Here is a 25,571-nt window from a genome sequence, read left to right as displayed (position 1 = left end):
ATTACTTTCCATAAATCTATGGAAAGAAACCACTTAATTTAGTTAAATGCCTTCGACTGTGGCTAATGATAAATGAAGCCTGGTGCAAAAAAAATCTTGTTACATTAGTATGTACAGGTTTTCAGGAATCTGAGTACCAATTACTGTCTTTTATTCACTCACCTTTAAAGCATCCGATGTATTATGTACCTTAGCAGACAATTATTCCCATCATTCCCTACTTCACAAGTGAGCTGCTTTTTTTTTTTTTTAAATCACAATTTTGACACAGTTGGGACTGTAAAATTAGTGATAATTTACAAAGACTTTAAATGTGGAGATTCACTTTCCTGTGTCACAGACTTACCAGCTGAGGTAGCAACATTTCTTCTCTCACGGAAGTAGCTTAAAGCAAAGGGGGAAAATAGATAAATTAAAACAGATAAGCAAAAATAGGTAAATTACTATCCTGAGTAAAGGATTAATTATAGAGACATACATTCTTCTGGATAGAAAAAAATACTACTACTGAAAAACAAATTTGATTTTAATTAAACAGAATGGCTAAATTCCATAAAGCTTTTTCTAAGTAACCTTAATGAGACTTCACTGGATTTTATAAGCATTTACCTCCCACATTTATAATTCCCAAAAGTAAATGAATATGGTTGCCCAGTGCTAGGATGCACATAGGAATTTCAAAACTGCTAGCCATACCCTTGTAAGAAACTAATTTTCTAGCTAGATTTCAGTATTTATGTAGGTTTTTTTGGTTATTAGCTTTACAACATTGAGTCAAAAATTTGTTGACTTTTTGAGTATATGAATATAGTATGAAAATACGTAAGACTTTTCTCAAAAAATTTGCTGCCCTGGGAAAAAAAGATTTCAGGTAACTTAATTAGAATCCAACATAATAATAATGACAGAGAAAGAAAACACTCTGGAAATAACTACAATAAATACCCACTACTATATGCAAGAGTTCTATTTTTCCGTATAAATGCAAGGATCAAGAGAGTGTCCTTAATGTCTCTTAAACGTATATCTGCCCAAGAAACTACAAGCAAGGATATAAAAAGAAAAAGAAAAAAAAAAAGAATAGAAATCAATGAAATAAAATTTAAACAAAATTTTAAAATCATTGTAACTAAAGCTGGTTTTTCAAAAAGAGCAATAAAACTGATAAACCTCAAGGAAGGAAAATAAAAGCAAGACAGAAACTACCAGTATCAGGAACAAAAGAGGACATCACTATGAATGCTACAAACATTAAAGGAATACTTATAGATTATTAGGAAAAAAAACTTTATGCCAATAAATTCAACAACTTAGATGAAATGGAAAAATTCTCTGAGACATAATTTATCAAATATAATAAAGAATACAAAAACCTTAATATCCCTGTATCTATTAGAGAAGCTGAATCTAGTGACTAGTCACCTACCCACAAAAAACTCTAGGCTCAAACATTCCACTGGTGAATTCCACCAAACATTTCAGAAGAAATAATAGCAATTCTACACGAACTTTTTAAAAAAATAGAGAAGGAGAGACTATTTCCCAATTTGTTCCATAAGGTCAGTACTACAGATACAAAGCCAGTCAAAGACAAAACTACAGATAACTGTTAGAGAAATATGCGTCATGAATTCAGATGCAAAACTCATTAACAAAATATTAGCAAATCAAATCAACCAACCTATACAAATAATATATTATAAACAGATGAGATTTAGCCCAGGAGAGCAAAGCTGGCTTAACATGGGAAAAATCAATGTAATTCACCAAATTAAGAAAATCAAAGAGAAAAATCACATTGTCACAACAATAGATCCAGGAAACCAATGACATGATTCAACAACTATTTATGATAAAGACTCTCAGTAAACTCGGAATAGAAGAAAACTCCTCAACCTAGTAAATGGCATTTATGGAAAACCTACCCCATAATTCATGTTAAAGGATGAATGGTTTTTCTTAAGATTGAGAGAAAGACAAGGAGGTCTGCTCTCACCACTTACATTCACATTATTTCAGAGGTCCCCACCAGTGCAATGTAAGTGAAAGAAAAAAAAGGCACGCACTTTGGAAAGGAAAATCTGTTATAAGCAGAAGGTATCTATTAAGTAGAAAATCTTAAAGAACCTACCAAAAAGATTCTCAAATTAACAAGGAAATCTAGCAAGGTCCCACAGGAAGGGGAAAATGTTAACAAATTCAACAGTATGTCTAAATACTAGCATCGAGCAACTGGAAAAATAGCTTGAAATACAATTTTTATAGTAACATCCATAACACGAAATACTAAGGGGTAAATAGGTCAAAACATGATCTACTTTGATCCACACACTGAAAACCATATAACATTGAAAAACTGAAGACCAAAATGAATAGGTATACCATGTTAATGGATTGGAAGACTCAATATTATTAAGATATTAATTCTCCAAATATTGATATATACAGTCAACACAAGCTCAAACAAAATTTCAGTGACCTTTTATATAGAAATTGACAGGGTGATTCTAAAATTTACATGCACATATAAATAACCTGGAATGGTCCAAATAAATATTTAAAAGAACTGGGAGATTTATTTAGTTTCAATATTTAATCTAAACCTATAGCAATCAAACCAATGTGTTATTGGTAAAAGGATAAGCACATAAATTAATGGAACAGAATAAAAATACCACATATCTCCCACACATCTATGGTCTACCAGTTTTTGAACAAGATATCAAGGCAATCAACAGAGAAAGGACAGTCTTTTCAACAAGTGTTGCAGCAACAAATGGTCATCTCAATGGAAAAATGGGAAAATGGAAAAAAAGATGTAAATAGCAACCATCACACTTCATACTATATACTAAAATTAACTTGAAATAGTGTTTAGAACAACAAGTCACTGCTAAAGCTCTAAAATGCCTGGAAATACACACAAGAAAATCTTTGCAACCTTTGAGTATACAAATGTGCCTTAAATACAAAAATCAAAAAAGAAAATTATATATACATGTAATATTTAGTAAAATTAATGAACAGCTAACATATTTGACATATACAGAAAACACATTTAAAAAGGAATTAGAATAATTTTATCTACTAGGGGTATTTTAAAGTATATTTTGCTGGTTTTACTATTAGCCATATGAAATATAAAGAAGAATGTTAGCGATTTTAATTGATCCTTATACTAAATACTAAATATCCACCTGCAAACAATTACCAAGTCAGCCAACTTCATTTGATCTACTGTTGATGAAAGATTAACTTCAATACAGAAAAAAAAGTTGTTTTGAAAATCAGTTATCAGTAATTTATATTCTCATTTATCGATGAATAAATTATCACAAGCTATTTTATATTCTAAGAGTTATTATGCCCAAAGCATTATGTTAGGAATTTATATATCTGCATCTCATCTTTCATCCTCATAACAGCCCTATGACACAGGACCTGGTGCCAAATCTCACCAATAAAGAGAGGAGGACCTCCCAGCCCACCTCCCACAGCTAACAAGAAGCAAAGCTCACACTCTTTCCACATTTCTGTCTCCTTCTGCTCTATTGATATCCCACCATTTATCCTAAAAACTGTAGACTGCTTTTAAATTTGAAATATAAAGCATGGTTGATTTACAAAAATTAAAAACCCATACAGAAAGGCAGTAGTTACCATCTTCTCTTGTTAATTACACTTTTTGTGACTTTGGCCAAGTTATCTAACAGTCCTGAGCCTGGTTTCCTCATTTATTAAAGGGGAATAAAACAGGGCCTGCTTCCTAGGAATATTATGAGTATTCATGAGAAAGTGCTTTTAAAACATTTAAAGAGTACTCTTCACAATATAAACACTCAGTAAGAATGAACAAATCATTATTTTATTAGAGAAAAAAAATGGCCGTTCCTCCCAGGAAATTTGATGTGCACATTTGTTTCTCTAAGTCCTTAAAAGTAATCACATTTTTCACTTGTGATAGAAAAAACATGTCAACAAACTCGTAAGGGAATAAATAAGCTGTAGAGTGTTATTTTTAATAAAATAATATGTAACAGTTATTGCATAAAACATGTGCATCAATGTGGACAAATCTCAAAAATAAGTAAAACACCAAGTGGCAAAAAAAAAAAAAAACCTCTGATTATTAAAGTGGATCTTCAGCATGCCTACAGATGTTATTTTTTATATATGTTTTAATCCCTAAAATTACCAAGAAAAGCAGTGTTATAAAGGTTAATTAATGTTAATGGTCTCCCTTTAGGATCTATACTTACCTGTTTCTTAGAGAAGGCAGCCACACCAAAAAATAATTACACACCATAAATGGGCTATCATTTCATAAAATGTCTTTTTAAAAATCCAATTGTTGCAATTCGTAGCAGACTTGCTACAGCAAACTAACTGCAGGTCATTACAGAACTCAATTCCAAAAGAAAACCACAATCATTAGGCATCAGTTTAAAACTGCCTTAAGGTTACATAATATCTAGCTAAAACACACAAATCTGATTTCAGAAAACATGAGAGTGTATTAACTACAGCACAAACCAAGCATGTGAAATTTACAATGTACAGACAATTAAGTCTCAATCCAAGAAGTTCCAAAAAACATCCTCAGGGTGAGAATAATGATAATTACAGAAGGATTGCAACACAAAAATCTACATCATTATTCTCAAACTTTTTTTTTTAATCAACTAGCAAAAGTTGTAGCGCAAAATATAGTTTTTCATGGGCAGAGGTCATGAATAAATGTTTTTCCAAAGAAGACATCCAGATGGTCAACAGACACATGAAAAGATGTTTGACATCACTCATCAGGTAAATATAAAACAAAACTACAAAGTGATATCACCTCACATCATCTGTCAGAATGGCTAAAATCAGCAACACAAAAACAAGTAGGTGTTGGCAAGGATGTGGAGAAAGAGGAACCTCTTGCAGTGTTGGTGGCAATGCAAATGTGTACAGCCACTCTGGAAAACAGTACAGAGGTTCCTTAGAAAGTTAAAAATAGAACTACCCAGGGGCGCCTGGGTGGTTCAGTGGGTTAAAGTCTCTACCTTTGGCTCAGGTCATGATCCCGGGATCCTGTGATCGAGCCCCACATTGGGCTCTCTGCTGAGTAGAGAGCCTGCTTCCCCCTCTCTTTCTGTCCTCTGCCTGCCTCTCTGCCAACTTGTGATCTCTGTCAAATAAATAAATAAAATCTTTAAAAAAAAAAAAAAAAACTACCCTACAACCCAGCAACTGTACTACTAGGTATCTACCCAAAGGATAGAAAAATACTGATTCAAAGGGACACATTCACCCTGATATTTATAGCAGCATTATCCACAATAGCCAAATTATGGAAAGAGCCCAAGTGTCCTGTGACTGACAAATGGATAAAGAAGATGGGGTGTGCATATGTGTACAATGGAATATTACTCAACCATAAAAAAGAACGAAATCTTGCCATTGGCAAGGATATGGATAGAACTAGAGAGTATATGCTGAACAAGTTAGAGAAATACCATATGATTTCACTCATATGTGGAATTTAAGAAACAAAACTAAGGATCGAAGGGGAATAAAAAGAGGAGAGACAAACTAAGAAACAGACTCTTTGGACATTGGGGAGGGGAGGCGAACCATAAGAGACTATGGACTCTGAAAAACAACCTGAGGGTTTTGAAGGGTCAGGGGTGGGAGGTTGGGGGAACAGGTGGTGGGTAATGGGGAGGGCACGTTTTGCATGGAGCACTGGGTGTTGTGCAAAAAGAATGAATACTGTTACGCTGAAAAAATAAATAAAATGGAAAAAAAAATAAAAAAAAAAAAGAAACAGACTCTTAACTACAGAGAACAAACTGATAGTGACCAGTAGGGAGGTGGGTGGAGGGATGGGTTACACAGGTGATGGGACTGAGGAGCAGGCCAGTTACTGTGATGAGCACAACTGTTGTATGGAAGTGCTGAATCCCTATATTCTACACCTGAAACTAATATTACACCATCTGTTAACTGGAATTTCAGCAAAAACTTAAAAATATTATATGTTTTTGCAAACAAAGCGGTGTTTGAAAATTTAAAAAGTATAAACCTAATGTCTTTTTACTTATAAAAAGTATGGAGCAGACACATCATCATCCTCTAAGAATAAATCAAACCACGAAGTAAATTTTGACTTGTTACTTAGATAAAGTCAAAATTTTGCAAATATTGAAATAATCAGCCTACTTTTTTCACAGAATTCATAAGAAGGTACTTTAAAAGAAAATAAATTTTGGACTGCTAAGCGTTTTTGCACTGTAACATGAAATGTGCAGTTTTCTTGAACATGAGAAAGACAGGTTGAATTCCCGTATTTTTCCACTTCAATGTACCCAACAATTGCTTATTACTTTTTTGTACATTTTCTGCTCATGTATATTTCAACATTAAAGTATTACCCATGTAGTGGGTACTTTACCATGTAATGGGACACTTTTAATGTTCATATCATGTCTATGTGTAACTAAAGAAAAATATCTAAGGTTGCTATTATCAATACAAATTTCAAAGTAGCCTAGAGACTTGGGGTTTATATTTCATACTTGTAAAGGACCCTTAGTCAATACAGTACCTCAGTCTTAAATTGTAACGGATGTCCTCTGATCACAGTGCAGCCCTGCGTACCATCCTCCTCCCCGCATCTCTGCTTTTTTCCCCTTCCCTCAAAACATTCAGAGGCTCCCTGGGAAAGGGCAAGATGCTGGAACTCCCCTTCTGCTTGGAGGCCTCTATGGGAGGCCTCCAGGGGAAGCTGATAAGGGAAGAGCTGGCTCTTCAAGATTAAAAAGAGCTTCTGAGGTTCGTCGTCCATATCCCCACACAGTCCAGCCTTTCCAAGACTAGGAGCAGGCAGGAATTCAGGGAAAACTCAAGGAAAGGACAAAGATAATCCATTTGGCCAGGAGTCGATTGCGTCAGATAAATAAGGAAGGAAAAGGCAGGGGGAGGAACTTGTGTTCAGGGAGAGAGAGAGAAAGGGCGAGCCTCACACCAGGACAACACATCCAACATCTATACCTTTTAACAGATACATGGAATGTTTAACTAGTAAAGGAATTATGTTACAAGTATTGCCCACAAAAAATATTTTTATTTGGTACCTCAAGAAATGTACTAAAATATCATTTATATGTTATTTGATTACAGACCATCTCGGGTTATAGAATCCACAGTTTTAAAGTCATATTATGACATTTTTAAAATCTTGCAAAATTATTTTTTGCAATCAGGCCAGCACCACAAGGAAAAACACAGTGCAGTTTGAAAATAATTTAGTTTACTTTCTCATGTTATGATATGAGCACCATAGATATACAGGTACCATTTACTGCCATAATCAGAGCAGAAAGGTTACAAGGGGTAATTGGCAGGGCTCCGAAGCAACTGGCACTAAGTTATTCACAAATAATTTTAACATTATTTCAAGTCTCATCTTCAAAGACTCACATAAATAATGGGAATAACAAGCCTTTCATAGGATGCACAGCTTACTTACACTTACAACTGAATAAACACCAAAAAATTCTCAAAAATGTATGAAAAATAGCACAACTTGTTTAAAACTTAAGCCAAATGTTTCTTATCTGAAGTTATCCTACCAACTCCCAAAAGGATTCTGTTCTGGCAAAGAAACACTTTCAATGTGTGTACTCATAGCAAACCCTTCTCAGTTGCCTTTTGTTTAAAATTAGCAAAACATTTTAAAACTGAAGTGTCGTACAAAAATTAGTCATCTTCTACTTGTGTAACTAATACTTCAAATCTCCTACATGCAATCTACATTTTTAAGAATATTTACTAAATAAGCGGTTAAGAAAGTGAGTGTGGGCTCTGGAGTCTGATGTATTGGAATTGAAATCCCAGTTTACCAGTCATGTGATCCTAGAAAATGAACTGAGGCTCAGTCACCTCATTAAAAAGTGGGTGATTAATACGACGTGTATCATAGGGCCACTGTGAGATTTAGATAATCCATGGGAAATTTTAAACCAAACTCAAACCTACAGTGTTTAATAAATGACACTATTACTACTGATTTCCAAGGAAAGACTAGACATCGCTATAAGCACTAGCGATGTCAAGACGAAGACAAACAAGCTAGGCTCTCCACCCTCAAAGAGTTTATGTTTTAATGAGAAGTTCTTTTTTTTTTTTTTTTTTTTTTTTAAGATTTTATTTGACAGACAGAGATCACAAGTAGGCAGAGAGGCAGGCGGGGGGGGGACGGGGTGGGGGAGGAAGCAGGCTCCCCACAGAGCAGAGAGCCGGATGCGGGGCTTGATCCCAGGACCCTGAGATCATGACCTGAGCTAAAGGCAGAGGCTTAACCCACTGAGCCACTCAGATGCCCCTCTAATGAGACGTTCTTAAATGAACAGTCCTGTAAATGGCCACATTTTCTTTGGCAAATACTAAACCACCACATTTCCTCCTGCAAACACAACCGGGATCTTGCACAATAATCACCACAGATGCCCAAGGGCAAAAGGACCAACAGTAGGGACAGAGTGGATGCACGCAGGGACAGAGGATCTTGAAGAAACGCCCATGCAGGAAATCCGTAATTGCATTTAGTACCACAGCAGTTAACAGTCGAACCACCTCAGGACTCCCAGAAGAGAGACAAGTGTTAGCTTTTAGTGAAAAAACATCCCACCACAACCCTGGAGAAAACCACAACTATTTTAGGTGTAACTTTGAGAAAGGGATGAAAGCTCTCCCTGCTGTTAAGTCAGCGCTTAAGCCGGACAGTTACCTCAAAGGCTACGAACCCAACATGCTGGGGGGCCCCTCCTTAGAATTCCGTGCGAGTGAACTGGGTTTCGCACTATACTGTGACCATGTTTTTTATATCCGTTTCCTACACTACACCTCAAGCGCCTTTATTCTTCCCTCCCTCCTTTGCACCTAGCGCAGTGACCAGCACCCAAGCAGGAGCTCCTAAGATGTGTCTTGAATTATTAATTCATGCCAACGCATTGTGTCAGGCAGTAGAAATATACACATTAGAAAGGCTGTCCCCGCCAAAGAACAAAGAATTCAGTGGGGACACAGAATCAGCAATTTCAGTATGAGAACTGCACTTGTGGAAGAATATAACACCAGGCGCCAGGGGAGAGTATGGGAAGGAACGGCCCGGTGATATTGAAGGGAATTTCCCCCAATTACATGGGAGAAAACTAAAGAGTCCCAGGCAGTTATAAGTTGAAAATAGACTTTGGGAAATAATATGTAAAAGAAATGGCATGTTCTAGTTTTAAAAGAAGGGGAAAAAAATGTTGGTTGAGTAGGTAAATTAATATAAGTCTAATTCTCAAACACTAAAAATCTGTATTAAAGGTAACCAAATTCCCCCAAATTGAATACATACAGTTCACTGTAAAAATTCTTACCTCCCTGAAATTCCTTTTGTTGACCCTGGAATCTCTGGCACAGGCCGATGTCTTAGCAGAAAAGACCGAGATGGTCTTGAAACCAACTTGCTACGGCTTCTCATAGGCGCTAGGATTGGAGATGACGGAACATACAAATCATTAACAACCATTTCTCCCTGAAATTGAAAAAATGGGGATGGCGGTGATCTTTCTGTTAAACCATTAGTTCCATTTCCAGAATTTGCCTCCGATATTGAACAGCCAAGGGAAGAAAGGCATTCAGGATCTACATCAGGAAGCTTGCTCGCATTTTCTGAGATCACATCAAATCTTTTTGTTTGTTGTTCTTCAACTGCGCAATCCGTAGTTTTCTCTGTAATCAAAGATTCCGTTTTAATATTTTCATTACCAAATAGAGTATGTTGGAAAGAACTCAAATTCAGGTGTAGTTCTTCTTCTGGAACAAGAAAGTTCTGTTTAAGAAGAGACAGATTATCGTCTGATTTAAGAGACTGGCTATTTGCAATGTCACTTCGATCAAGATTTTTGGTGACAGTCTCCCAGCGCGTCAGGCCAGATGCCTGCACGTTACCCGTATCGGAAAGTTCTGTGGAGGTGTTTTGACCAGAAGATGGAGTGTGGTGATCCTCTGAAGTCTCATCGTCCTTCTTTGTTTTATGGATATTTGCATATATTGGGATATCTTGCATTTTTGACAAGATTATCTGTAACTGCTTCAGTATCCTCTTCCGGTGTCCCGTAGGTGATATTCCAATTGTGTGTAGCACACCATCATTCACTGCTGCACAGTCTTTCACAGTATTCAAACCAAACTCGCGGAAGCGTGGGAGGTACTGTTCCAAATTAATGCTCATTAGGAAATCTCTGATATCAACATTTACTTCACTGACTGAGGACATAATGGTGGCTTCATTACTAAGCTGACATATCAAAAGCAGTAAAATGAGGTACACACATAGGAGAGTGCACTTCTGGTTGTTCCTCTACCACTTGTGACAGAAAAATGTCTCAAAATGTTATTTTCTTCACAGTGAATGTTTTATGTGCTTAAGCCTGCAAAAAAAAAAAGAGAGAGAGAGAGAATATTAATGTATTAGGACGTTTTAGTTATTAAAACCAAGTTTCATACCTTATAAACTTTCTCTGAAGAAACACAACAGAAATGAGGATAATTACTTCAGTTTACTCAGAATTTAGAATCTTTGGCATTACTGTGCCGTCCTCAGAAGTCAAATCCTAGGTACAATGTGAAAGTACAGAAGAGAAATGCCATGGTAGTATCCAATGATGATTTTCAAAAAAGGTAAAAAATGACTTTCCCACAAATATAAAATGAACATGTGTCAAATAATTTATTCAACCCATTAATTAATGAGGGAACCAGTAAGATGGTAAGGCTAATTCCAGGAGCATTTATGGGAACAGGTTTAGACAGCCCATCAGAAAAGACTTATTTTTTAAGTGTTAGACTAAGATAGGTGGGTTAGATTTAAAAAACTTGTTAATGTCCTGCAAGGCAATAAAACCACAATCTTTGGGGTTATCTCTTTACCAGACAAAAATCTGTAAGCTAACAGATAACGTCCATGTTCAGGGCTCTAACTAAATAGTAAATTAAAAGTAGAGCACAAGATGAGAATTAAATACCCTTAGGGTTGGCCTGTTAACACCCCCACACAAGGCACTGAAAGAACATGCTGTACAGTCTTTTGATTTCCAAATTTTAGATAGTTTCTCTTAACTGTAACTAGCTATGAACAACTTTCTTCTTTTATACACTTTCTTCAAAGACTCTCTTAAAAAGCACAATTAAACTTATTTCTCAGGTCAAGAGTTTCCATTTAAAAAATGCAGTAGCATTTGGGGCGCCTATGTGGCTCAGTTGGTTAGGCATCTTGTCTTCGGTTTACGCCCTGATCTCAGGGTTCTGGGTTCAAGCCCTACATCCGGCTCCCTGCTTGGGGTGGGGGGGGCGGTCGGGGAGTCTGCTTCTCCCTCTCCCTCTGCCACTCCCCCTCACCATGCTCCTGTGCTCTCTTCCTCTCAAATAAACATCTTAAAAAAAAATGCAATAGCATGTTATGTACAATATTGATATACAAGATAAGACCAGGTAATTCTTAAACACATTAGATAACAGGAAATAAATTAATATGAAAGGGAAAGGAAAAAGTTTAAAGGTTACATTTTCCTTTATGAGTAGCAGATTCACATAGGTTCATTTTTCTCCCAAACATCATTAAATTTTTTAAAAAGTCAATTCATCTAGGTGCTGTTCATACAACCGTGTTCAGTTTGTGAAAATGTAGGATATGTGCACATTTCTGGATATTATGCTTCATTCAATAAAAAGAAAAAAGTACAGAAAATGCATAACACATGCTGAAATAACCAAAGGAGACACCCCTCACCTAGGTAAACTGATCTGAAAAAGTGTTGATACAATGTCTCTGGAAATCACAAACAAAATAGCTCTCCAAAAGGCACAACTCCGACACCACAAGTCTTATCTGCCAGTCACCCAAAAGCCGTTGCCTCGACTGTTTAAAAATATCAGCAAACAATGACACACAGGTATGTGAAAAAAGGGAAAGCACGTACTGTACTCAGGCAGCACTGCAGAAGCAAAGAAAATACAAATGAGATGCAGGGCAGGAAATGACTTTGACAATAAGGTGTCCCTCTGTCACAGTCAAAATAAAAAAATGTCAAGACCAAAAAAAAAAGAAGAAAGCTTAAACCTCAACACTATATACAAAACTAATACTCTTGCTCTATACAATTATTTTATAAATATATATATTTTTTTTTTCACATCGCAAATGGAAATAACTACTGCCAAATTGGCTAACACCCTGATCTTGGACTTCCCCATGTCCTGAACTGTTAGAAAAAGAATTTTGTTTTGTTTTGTTAAAGTCAAAGAGTGTGTGGCATTTTTGTTGCAGCAGCCCAAACTGACTAATACACTCCTCTATCTGCACTGCCCCCGCCATGGTTCAGATGCTCATTAGATCTCTTGCCTGGATTATTACAGTCTCTAAACAAATCCCTCACATGGTCTATGGAGACCATGAGCTATCAGTGAGCTACTGAAAATCCAAATTTGGCACGTCACTCTGCATCCTCAAAAGGATAAAGTCTAAGCTTGTTACCATGTCCTACCACAGTCCGGTGTCAGTCTAAAAACAACAATAATGGCAGCTACTACTGACGTAAACAGCAATTATGTGCAGATACCATACCTCCCACTATTTACTGCAAGGTAGGTGTTCTGTGGACTAGCTCCAGTCTCAATTTCAACTGTGCCAAACATTCTACCAGCATCATCGCTCACTGTAGCTCATTATTGTTAATTATCATTCCTGAAGCAACAAACTGCTTAATCGCCCCATCCTCTGGCATATGTTCCATCTGCCTGCAAATCTGAACATTTTAGAAAATCCTGTGCCCAATTTAAAATTTTGAATAGGCAGGCAGGTATTACCACCTCTGTGAAGGTTTCCTTTCAACCTCTTAAAATACAATGGATCACTCCTTTTTTTCAGACACATGTATAACTGGAATCCTAGAACTCTGCAGAATGCTTGCTTGGGACACATTTAAGAGACAGCAGAGGGGGGCGCCTGGGTGGCTCAGTGGGTTAAGCCGTTGCCTTCGGCTCAGGTCATGATCTCAGGGTCCTGGGATCGAGTCTGCTGCTCTGCTCAGCAGCGAGCCTGCTTCCCTCTCTCTCTCTCTCTCTCTCTGCCTGCCTCTCTGTCTACTTGTGATCTCTCTCTCTGTCAAATATATATAAAAAAAAAAAAGAGAGAGACAGGGGAGGATGGTAGGCATAGAAGTGGTTGAGAGTCCCATTTTGTTAGTTCTGTGGTGTGTGTGCATGTAGGTTTTATACGCAACGCCCTTTCCTTCCCTTGGAGTATATACATACACTTCCTGGGTGGCTGAATCAAGGACAGATACACCAAATTCCCAAAACCACCCCTCTGCTATCATTCCACATGCTGAACATGAACTTGATTCCTTTTCAAGATTTGGAAGAGGCTCCCTCCCCACAGGCCCTACCATCCTATCTGCACTTTGTTGGCTCCATTCTCTAATCACCAGACTTTTTAACTGTCTGACCACTCAAGGGTGTTCACAGATCCAGTTCTTTCTACAGGGGCTTCTACCCTATATGCACGTCATACACAAAGATATGGACATGCCCATTCCATCAAATGCTACCATGTGTACACTCCTTAAAATGGTATCAATGCCTGTATTCTGGCCTCCACCTGGGCACACTGGCATGCATGCTATGATCTAGGTCAGTGGCTCTCTATGATACTGATCTGAGGATCTTCTGTACAGCAACAGCGGCTGATAATAGGCCCAGAAATCTGTACTTGTAACACACCCCAAAGATGACCAGTGATGTGCAAGAAAATTTTACAATTTTAAATTCCTCACATTCACCAAATATACTTTACACCATCCCACCTGAGCCTAAGCGCTTCACTCTCCCCCCCAGGATGGAATGCCCCTCCTAACCCACTGCCCATCAGTCTGGTGTCAGAGGCAAACCCCACTCTTCCACTTCCTAGCAGTATAAACATAAGCATATGGGGGTTTGTTTTTTTGTTTTTTAAAGATTTTATTTGTTTATTTGACAGAGAGAGACAGCAAGAGAGAGAACACAAACAGGGAGGGTAGGAGAGGGAGAAGCAGGCTTCCTGCTGAGTAGGAGCCCAATGTGGGACTCTATCCCAGGACCCCGGGATCATGACCTTAACCGAAGGCAGACGCTTAACACCTGAGCCACCCAGGTGCCCCAACACATATATATTTGTGTGTCTGTTTCCGGATCCATAAAATGGAAACACTTACGGGTACCTCTGTACTAAAGAAGATTGTTAAAACAGTGCTTACTACATGTTAAGTCCTTAGTAGACATACATTTCCACCATTATAATTATTTATTTCCATCCCTATCATCACTATCTCCCCACAGCTGAAATCTTTCCCATTCTTTGAAGTCTAACTCAAATGCCACTTCCTTTACAAGGTCTCTACTGAACAAAAAAGCCCTCTTCTCTGTACTCCTACAGCATTTACTTCTTAAAAGAACTGAATCATATTCGATTCATTCCATAGTAAGCTACAGAAGTGGGATACTGCAGTGCAAAACCAAGATTTTGGAGCTGGACACCCAGAGTCAAATCCTAGTTCCTCTACTTACTAGTTCTGTGAGCCTAAACAAGTATTTAACCTTTCTGGGCCTCAGTTTCCCCTCACCAGGAAAACAGAAGTAATAATAATAATAATACCTATTTCAGAGGCACCTGGGTGGCTCAGTTGGTGAAGCAGCTGCATTTGGCTCGGGTCATGATCCCAGGGTCCTAGAATCGAGCCCCACGTCAGGCTCCCTCTTCTGCAGAGAGCCTGCTTCTCCCTCTCCCTCTGCCTACTATTCTGCCTACTTGTGTTCTCTATCTGTCAAATAAATAAAAACCTGTAAAAAAATAATAATACGTATTTCATATGTCTGTTGTGAAGCATTTAGAACTGCACACAGAAAAGCTGTTTCCTATTATTTACTACCCTATAATAAACTAATAACTCTGCCAAGATGATGCCCAGTCCATAAAAGCTGCCTCATAAATGCCAGTCAAATCATTTCTTTATAAACACAGTGCACAATGTATATGTAGTACATGTTCAGGGAATGTATAAAAAGTTGGCATTACAGATGTGATTCCACGTTTGTCCATCCTATCCTGACCAATTTTCAAGAGAAAGTAAAAGGGAAGTAATATTTAGGACTCCCTGCTCCATGCCAGGCTTGAATATCACTTAATAACACAAGATCTTATTATTTTATTGAGTTCAACCTGGATACTCCATCCTGAACCAACTACTTCTCACCACGTCTGCTCACAGCCTCATCCAGGCCATCACCTTGTCCATCTCAGACCACAACAATAGCTTCCTGACTCAAATCCCTGATTCTGTCCTGCGCTCTCCCCATACACATATGGTACAGTCTCACTAGAGCACCTGGGAGGATTCATTTTATAACAAAAGTCACACCACATCACTCCGTGGGACTTTCCGACTTCATATTTCCTGGCTGTCCACTCCCATCACTCAACTGCCATCAAGGTGGCCTCAGTTTTATTCCCACCTCATGAGCTCAATTCTCACCCTCACAGCTCCTTCAGATCTGCTCTCTCTACAAACACCCATGGCTCACTCCATCTCTTTAGCAGGTCTCTGCTCAAATGTGGCCACCTCAGAGAGGCCTTCCCTACTCCCACCATGCATGCCAGCGGCCTTGTGCCTCCCTATTCCTTACCCCTGCTCTAATGGCTTTGTTACAACCTAGCATCTGTGGACTGTTCCAAGAGGGCGGAGATCTTGTGTGCTGTTCACTGCTCTAGCCTTTATGTTTGAACACTGTCAGGCATATAGTAGGTACTCAATAAATGTTTGCTGAATGACTTCTTCCCAGCTTTCAGATGATTTAAAACAGAAAGTATAAAACACACAAAGTGTTAAAGCTTGTGTCTAGGTCACTAAACTTGTCAGAAGCAGAGACAGGATTCACATACAGATTTCTCCAGTCCATCTAACCACTAAAAGAGATCTTCAAATTAGGAGTTAGAGGTTAGCAGGAGGTCAACTGGAAGCATTCCAATCCACCTGTGAGGCTTTTAAAAATTCATGGGTTGGGACAGCTATCCTGCTCCCGTGCCTCAAGTAAGGTAAACCACCTCAGTGAGCCACTCCCCACCACCCATCCCTCCACCCACTACCAGTGGAGTGGATCTTGGTCACATCCCCTAGTTGAGCTAGGAAAGAAACAAATGAAAACCAGCGGTCACTTCTTGAAAACCATGAAGTCACTGAAGTACACAGTGCTAACAATTTCTGGAATTCCATTTGCTTAACTCTCATATCATATGAGAGGGGGAAAAAAGTATTAAATTAAAAAAGAATTAAATTCGTTCATAACTTTAACCCATCTTTTTTTTTTTTTTTAAGATTTTATTTATTTGAGAGGGAGAGAGAGGGGGAATGAGAGGAGAGAGGTCAGCAGAAGCAGACTCCCCACCGAGCAGGGAGCCTGATGTGGGACTCAATCCCAGGACTCCAGGATCATGACCTGAGCCGAAGACAGTCAGTCGCCTAAGCAACTGAGCCACACAGGCGCCCTTAACCCATCTCTTAAAGCACACCCTTTTAAAATCAGAAACATAACTTTAGAATATTTAGAAACTACAAATGTGTCAAAGTAGGTTTAACCATCACAGGATCACAAAACCCAAAAGGAACCTTAAAAAATATCTACCAAATAAAAACGGAATTAGGTTGCCACATGAATAATGAAACTCCCAAGGTTATCAATACAAATCTTACTGATTTGAAAAACAATGAGAGTTTACTGTATTCCAGAATAATGGTTCCCAATGGAGTGAAACTATCTCCCAGGGAGAACCCAGAAATGTGTGAAAAAAATGCTTTCGCTGGTCATAATGACTGAACAGCACCAGTAGATAGGAAAATTGATTTATGACACCCTGCAACGATCACCAAGGTAGAAACCTCACATACAATTTTTAGTCCTCTAAATCTCTACAAATAATCAGTTACCCCCAGAGGACGACTGGCACTAAAGATAAGGGAAGTGTTCCTGACTTCAAGTTGACAATAAACTTACTGTGGAGAAATAGCTAATCCTTTAAGAAACCAGTGAGCTCCATATGGATAACATACTGAACTAGTTAGTTCAGGCTACAGGTTGTAATAGAATTCCACCTTTACTTCAGTACACAATATAGTCACAAGAAATACATATGATGGCATGTGCATATCAAGTAAACTCATGTTTAATACCAAGATGTTATCTCCAAGTATTCATAAGATGATATTTGACTGTTACCCCAAAACCATGCAGAAGAGGAAGTGGTTTAGAGAAAATATGCTTGTCACATTACTCCATCCCATACTGTAAAACAGACTGCAAAGGGTAGAAAGCCTAAAATCCTTAGTTTTCTAGCTGAGTGCTTGGCTGCCAAAAATACTAAAGAATCGGCAGTTTAGCACCTCTCTCCTACTGCCCATTCACATATTTACCTTGTGGCAAGACTACCTCCACCAAATCCCTTACAGGAAGCCCAGTTTCCCCAACATGGCCATCTGTCTTAACTGTGGTCATCCGCAGGCCCTGACCTTCTTTGCCATGCTCCTTACCTTGACACTACTCCTCCCACCCATGAAAACACCGCCATCCTCTTTCATTTTCCCCCAGACTTACATGCTACTAATAGCCAATATTTACAGATGTTTGCAAACCATCTGTGTGGGACCTCATTTAATCCTCAAAGTTGCCTTGGGAGGAAAGTCCCATGCCCAAAGCTACACAGCAGATAAACAGTGGATAGATTCCAGAATTCTAAGGGTCAGATTCCGTGACCTGTGCTGTTAACCATGATGCTAATAGTCACATAACTGATTTAACAATAGAGTGGTACCAAGCACTTCATGTTTTTCCTCTCCTTTGACTCTCTAGCTAGGGATAAGCACTTACAGTCACTGGGAAAATCCTGTTTCAATATACCATGTCTTATAAGCTCAAGCATTATATACCTTTTCAGTTTGTGTGTGTGTGTCCATGAAAGTGGTTACAGATGGAAACCTGCATTCATTTACCTTTACTTAGGGTGAGATTTGAGACAAAATGACATAAATTATGGGAAAATATCTTTGAAATTACTGTATACAGCAATGGTAACTTAAAATGTAGCTGATTAACACGTGTTTTGCATCTATCACTGCAGAAAGACAGCTACTGTGACACTATATGCCACCACAGTATGAAGTCAAAATCAAGTAATCAAATATAACCAAAGTAAGTAGTCACTGTCCATGAGAACAGTCAATAGTGATGGTAAAAACAAAGACAGTGTGGCTAGAATAGAAAATACTCAAGTATTGCTCCAGACGGTACTAGACCAGGGTCATAAAAGTTTAACTTTAAATGTGAGGCAAAAGAAGAAGTGTAAACAATCTGAATGTTGACTGACAGATAAAAAACAAAATGTGGTGTACACAGACAAATACTACGCAGTCTTAAACAGGAAGTTCAGCAATATTCTACCACATGGATAAACCTTGAGGACATGATGCTAAGTGAAATGAGGCAGTCACAAAAAGACAAATGCAGCAGGATTCCACTTCTATGAGGTATCTAAAGTAGAACAATTCATAGAAAGTAGAATGGGCTGGCAGTGGGGAGGAGCCATCTTATGGGTGTGGAGTTTCAGTTCTACAAGATGAAAATGTTCTGGAGATCTAGCTCACAACAATGTAAATTACTTACTATGCAACTGTACCCTCAGAAATAGTGAAGATGGCAAATATTATGTTTCATGATTTGTTTTCTTTCGTTTGTGTAGCACAACAAGGAGCTAGGGAGAGAGAGACTAGAAGGTCTGGGCCAACTTCTCAGCTTTTATTCAAACTGAACTTCCTGTACATACTTAGGACTTTTTTTTTCCTTTCCTTTAGAGACTAATTGAAATCTAACAACCAGGGACCACCACATCCATGAGTTTTCCCTACCTACCCCATCCCTGCTTCCACCCAGGCAGGAGCACTGTGCCCTGGAGTCAGGCCACTGGAATTCCAAACCAGCCTTCTCCATTTGTTAACTGTGTATCCTACTAAGTTATTTAACTTCCCTGAAGTTCAGTTTCCTCATCTGTAAAATGACGATAAAATACCTTGTATTAAAAGGATTCGTTAGGATTCAACAGGTAAAATATATAAGGTATATGGAACAGTACTGGACATAAACTGTAAATGTGCAATCAGTGTTGTCTATTATTATTCACTCACTTGTAACAATCTTGCACTTGGTCATATACTGTATTACTTTTGTTCTGCCTGCCTGGTAAAATTACATGCCTTTAAATTAGCACTCTAAATTATTCTTCCAATAAACCTACAGTGTGCCTAACACAGCAGTAAATATAGTTTTATTAATTTAGCAATATAGAGATGCGGTTAGATTAGTGAGAATGAGAACTTCACCTGAAGACTAGACTTGGGACACAGAGCACAGGGATTACCAGTGACCCCAGCTCTGCCATGTGCTAGCTGCATGAACTTGGAAAAATTCCTTCATTTTTCTGTGCCTCACCACTGTCATCTGTAGGCAGTAATGACAATAGTGCCTGTTCTGAGGGTGAAATAAGTAAATATGCATAAAGATAACAGTCCCTGGCAAGCAATCAGCATTTAATTAGTGTCTGCTGCATGGAAAGGTTTGAGCTGAAAATAGCCAGAGCCTGGACAAAAGCATTCTGTAGCTTGGATCAAAGAGAAAGGACTGTTTTAAGTTATATTTTGATTATTTACTGTGCAATCTGAAAAATACAACTCTTTCAAAAATCTAGAACTTAATATCCATTTCTACAACCAGTAAAGGCTAGGAGTGATAATACACTGACTCATTATGAGAAGTTACTAGTAGGTTAGGTAGTACCTAGGTTTAGGTGTTTCAGATAATAATCTCATAGTTAAGTGCTGGATAATCTCCTTAGTATCAGTAAATCTTTCTCTTTCAAGCTGTCGATCTAGATTTTTAAGTTAACTGACTAACGTTAGAAACTTGTTTTCAGTTCTAATTCACAGATCTTTGAAGGAGAGCCATAATTCTTGAGCAACCAGAAAGGTTGCATCTTGCCAACCTTCTACAAGAACAAAAGTGGGGACAGTAAAAAGGCATCAAGCCAAAGCCTGCATCATAGTGGAGAACTCCCACCTGTGGGCCCCTGGTGGGACCGCTGCTTCTGCCAAGTGCCAGCTGCAAGAAGGAGAACTGGACCACTTAGATCTCTTGATAAGAACACCAGCACACATTCTTCAGGATTCTGTTCCATTTCATGCTACACTGAACATACCTTTCATTTACTCAGGTCAAAACTAGCATGATGCTGCAGTTCAACAGGGAGATTTTAAGACTTACACTTAATGCTATGGGCATTTTATCATACATTATATTTTACTTCTAAAATTTTAGTATAAACGTATACCCCACGATTTCTCTGAATTTGAGTCGCATTTTTAGACTAACAACCAGATGTTTCAAAATAGCCTACTGTGAACATTTCCTCTCTTTGCATTTATAAATAGCACCCTGACCTCTTTTCCAGCTGAATTTGGGAGCTCACTCCTATTGGTTCCATTATTGTCAAAGTCTCTTTTTCTTAAGAAAAGAGGGTATCTCAGCAAATGTTTCCCAACTTACTGACTCATTTACTTACATTTATTCATTGAATAAATATTTGAGGAACACTAACTACTCTCTCCAAGAGTAATAATAGTGAGAAATATTTGCAGTTCAAGGTTACCTATTACCTCATCTGAGAACAGTGTCAAGTGCCACAAAGAAAGTGAAGATGCGATATCTTCTCTCAAAGAGTTCAAAAATCTAAAGGAGTATAGAAAGATCGATAAGCAAAGGAAAATAGCACACAGGCAAACAACCATTTCTTTACCCCTCAGTTAAGGCCCAGTAAAGAAGGAATGCTGAAATTGGAACACTCTGATAATACCCCCAAAAAGCACTTAAATAATACTAAGAAAAATCTAATTTTGTGACTTTGCCTTTCACATGGCTTACATTTTAAATACTGCTTTATTGTTAATTACACAGAGAAGTAGAACCATCATTTTTCATGAGTGTCAGGGAACTCTAAAAATCCCAAATTAATTCCATGAAAGTCAGTGAAATATGCAGCCATTCAGAGCTTAGAGGATGGAACGATCCGTGAAGGGGCTAGGCACGGGAATCTCAAGACGAGTAGGAAGAAATGGAGATGCGGGCAGCACTCTCGAAGCAGAAGAAACACCATCAAGGGGGCACAGAGGGAGATGTCTTCCATCTAATAACAGCAAGGAGATGGGAACAGCTGGAGCAAACTTAAGGTTCAAGAAGTAATGAAAGCGGGGCGCCTGGGTGGCTCAGTGGGTTAAGCCTCTACCCTTCGGCTCGGGTCATGATCCCGGAGTTCTGGGATCGAGCCCCGCATGGGGCTCTCTGCTCGGCGGGGAGCCTGCTTCCTCCTCTCTCTCTGCCTGCTTCTCTGCCTACTTGTGATCTCTGTCAAATAAATAAATAAATAAAATCTTTAAAAAAAAAAAAAAAAAAAAAAAAAGAAGTAATGAAAGCTAAGGCCAGAAAAGGAAGGTGGAGTTGGCTCTGAAGGGCCTTGAGTAACAGTCTAAAGACTCCAGACTTCATCAGGGTCGTGTGAAAGAGACTTGACAATGACTGTTAACCATCACCACCTCCATGAGCCCAAGTCACCTGATAATCAGCATGCAGACCACACCTCTCTTCTGCTTCTTCCTGATCATCTCTCCAGCTTCACATTGATTACCCATTCTTTCCTTTTGCTAAAGCTATGTAATATAACCTGTAGAGAGCCCCTTAGTGCCTCCCATTTTTATGAGAAACATGAGGTCATGTTCTTCTTAGTCCTTCCCTGAGTATGTCCTCAGCTGCCCATCCAGCTTTGCACACAAATGGTGTCAGAGAGGAAGATAATTCTTCCCACCTCTTCACTAGTACTTTTGACTCTTGAAGCTGATCAAATGATGACACAACCCAAATCAGGATTCCTTTTTTTTCCCCTCCATAGCATGGGTAAACAAATATGCTATACTTAAACTAGAAAAGATTTTGTTAAGAGAATACCATTGACTATTACTTCAAATAAGGAAATAAGCAAGCAAAATGGTTTAACCATCATTATATGTTTAACCTGGCCAATGCTATTAAAAAAAAAAAAAAAAAGATAAACAAAAGTGACAAACTACCCGGGTCCAGGACTTCATAGTAAAGCTTCAAAAGACATCTCATAGCTTCTAATCTCTCATCAATTCACATTTGGTCAAAGTTAAGAAATATTTCCAACATTAATAAAAAGTTCTCTACATAATTTATATTTTACAAAGAATTCCAAAAATCCCTCAATTTAGTAAGTGCCAAGATTGGATCCAATAAATGAGTCTATAAATAAATGAGAAAAAAAAAACCTCTTGTTAAAAGAAAGCTATGAAAGCAAAGACCATCATAATACTTGGCAATTTCAAACATCTTTCATCAAACTTTCTCAAAGTTGCAGGAAGGTGGGGTAGAAATTCAAAACAAAACAAAACAAAATACTTCTTGGATATCATGAAGTCTAGAACTCGGAGTCCTGGGGCTTTTAAAACTTCATAGTTCCATAATATTAATGTAAAAGTTTCCAAGGAAATTGCAATTCAGCAGAACAAAGATGGCTCAGTCTGTTGAGTGTCTGCCTTCTGCTCAGGGGGTGATCCCAGGGGCCTGGGATAGAGCACATTATCAGACTGCTTAGCAGGGAGTCTGCTTGTCCCTCTCTCCCTGCCCATCCCCCTCCTCCCCACACCTGCCACCCCTCCTGCACCCTCTCTCAAATAATTTTTTTACATCTTTAAAAAAAAAAATCACAATTTACTGTAATCTGAGTCCTACACTTACCACAGTAACTAAGAGTATTTGAATTGAAAAGCATTAATCTGTGAGTCACTGCTGGAAGCTTGTTGTGATATTAGATGATTAAGAGTTTATCTTTAAATATACCATCAGGAAAAAAAAATACACACACACACACACACACAATCACCTTTCCTTTCATGGGCAACCCATATAAAATCTAACAGGTTTAGAGAGGACAGAAAAAATACAAACACACACCCACATAAGTAAGTTTTAACAAGTCAACTGACTTACCCCTAGATACATTTTAATTTAAATAAACCTCTGAGTACTAACAAACCAAATCTATATAAAACACTGGTGGAGTTAAGACCCACTTTAAATGTCTATCTGTTAACTATATGTTTAAAAAGGAGCCAGGGAGACATTTCCACTCTAGGCTCCAACTTAGTTCCATGACCCATTTCACTCTTTTCTTTCTTTTTTAAACACTATTAAAGTGTCATGTCATGAGAATCTTCCCTCAGTATTTCTCTTGTAAGTGTATGAAAGTCATAACTTAGAGGGTTTCCCCCCTTAAAAATGTTAGCTTCCTTTTTAAAACTGCCAAAACTTCATCTTCCAATTACTTATGGGCAAAGTTCCATAAGCTCATGCGGGTGTAGAGTGCTTAAGTGCGGGGGAAATCAATACTGAGCTTGTAAGTACAATACTATTATTGGTAATCACAGTGACATCCGATTAAACGTACTTTTAAAAATAGTTTCTTTTTCAATAGGCTTTTTTTTTAACCATAAGGATATAATCCACCGAGCAGCCTACTTCAAGGACAACCTTTCAAAAAAAAAAAAAAAAATGTTCCTATCACTACACAAACTTGCAAAAACCTAAAATGTCATGAGTCTATTTTTTTCCTCTCATTATCAAAGGACATAGTTCACAATATAATTTCACTTAGCCTTCCCCCAAATCAAAATAACTCCGGATCGCCGAAAGGAGGTGAGGAAAGTGTTTAAGAAAACAAGCCTGGGCGAACTTACTTCACTCAAGGAGATGGACACCCATTCCCCCGAGAAACTTGTCTCCAAAACAAAATGAGAAAGATCAATCTAGTAAACTCACTGCTGACAGGTCCCCGGGTACGGTGTTGGGTTCGGGCAGGTGGAGGCCAAATGACTGTAATTAAAGTTAACTAACAAGCCTGTCCTCTTAAAGTGTGTAACAAGCAGGGTGCGGGGGAGCACCGAGACCCGAGCAAACTCATTACCTCCACCGAGTAAATAACGTGGTGCCTGAGACTCGCTAAGGGGCAGCTTCTTTTTATTTGGGGGTACTGGGTGCTGGAGGAGGTGCCTGGTAGTCTGTGCGGATTCTCACCCTCCCGGGTCAAATCACATTAGTAAGGAGTTTTTATATCACTTACCCGCTTCTGGTTTCCTTTTAGACGCCCACACGCGGGAGGGAAATCCAAGGGGCAGAAACCAGAGCCAAGCACTTTGCGCTCTGGAAATTTACCCGGAAAGTGCCGAAAAGCCCCGGCCCAGCTCCAGGCTGTCCCCTCCGCCCCCGCCCGGCCCCGCCCCGGCCTCGCCGCCCAGCCCACCCGCGGCCCCCGGTACTCGCCTGGCGCGCGGGCAGCCGAGCTGGGAAAGGCGAGGCGGGCGGGGAAGCCCCGGCGCCGGCGTCTCTCCCGCCCGGTTCACTCGGTCCTCACCGTCGGTCCCAAGCGCGGGGCCTCCTCCTCCCCGGTCCCCGCCGGCTGCCCGCACCGCGTCTGGGGCCGGGCGGCGGCCGCGCGGGCGGCGCTGTCACACGGGCGGGCGCGCCGCGGCCGCCGCACCTGGAGGCGGGGAGCTCGGGGAGCGCGGGGAACGCGAGCCCGCGCGCAGCTCCGGAAGCGCCGCGCCCGCCGCCGGCGCCTGCCCAGGTGCTCTCGCGCCGCGCCTCGGCCGCTTCCTCTCCGCCCGCGAGGGCGGGCGGCCGGCGCCCCGCGCGGGGGCAGCCCGGGCTCAGCGGCGGGGGCGGCCGAGCCGGCCGCCCTGGTTCCGCAGCATAGCTGGGCGGCTGACTCAGTCCGCCGCCACTTGGCCGCGCCTGGCACCCTCGCCACCTGGCGCACCTCGGCTGCGAGGCTCCAGGGCCGGCGGAGCTGGGATACCTGCGAGGGCGCGTCCGGGGGCGAAGATCCGCGAGGGCATTACCCTCGCTGGAGGGAGATGCGGGTGACCCTGCCCGCCGTGGGTTTCTCCCTGCGCGCTGAGAGAGGGGGTGCTGGTCAAATGGGCGGAACCTCACCAGCACTGATTGCTAGTATTCCTCTAAGTGCTTTCCTTGTTACCTCAGCGTTTCCCAAACTCAAGACTCATCTAGGGCGCTGGTTTCCCGAGTCTGCTTCTTGGTAAAGGTGCATTCAGTGGGCCCGGGAATCTGTCTGCCAGCCTCGGAGCAGATTAGTCGGAGCCTAGTAGGATTCTCCTGCACAGGGTGTGTGTAAGGAAGGGATTAATAGCTCCATGTTCCGACTGAAGTGTCAGAGGAACAGGGCAACTTGGCCAAGCCGACACAACTTGAAGGGACGGCGGTGGTTTTCTATTTAGATCAGAACTCTTAACCCTGAGGGATACAGCCTACTCCCT

The 25,571-nt window shown here is 39.8% G+C and overlaps 1 protein-coding gene across 2 annotated transcripts in view; it reads right to left on the bottom strand.

Annotated features, from left to right (window-relative positions):
- The window catches only part of ARAP2 (ArfGAP with RhoGAP domain, ankyrin repeat and PH domain 2), a 190,273-nt gene extending 165,772 nt beyond the window's left edge, over positions 1-24,501 (bottom strand). For both annotated transcript variants that reach the window (XM_045997333.1, XM_045997334.1), the window contains exons 1-3: positions 24,359-24,501; positions 9,414-10,469; positions 347-384 (exon numbers count right to left, since the gene is read on the bottom strand). In XM_045997333.1, the coding sequence (XP_045853289.1) occupies positions 347-384; positions 9,414-10,315 (940 nt within the window). In that variant the 5' untranslated portion in view covers positions 10,316-10,469; positions 24,359-24,501. The remainder of the gene's footprint in view (positions 1-346; positions 385-9,413; positions 10,470-24,358) is intronic.
- Between the last annotated feature and the right edge of the window lie 1,070 nt (positions 24,502-25,571).

The sequence above is a fragment of the Meles meles genome, chromosome 2, assembly GCF_922984935.1.
Source record: "Meles meles chromosome 2, mMelMel3.1 paternal haplotype, whole genome shotgun sequence".
NCBI lineage: Eukaryota > Metazoa > Chordata > Mammalia > Carnivora > Mustelidae > Meles > Meles meles.
This window is presented reverse-complemented; position numbering and strand designations above follow the sequence as displayed.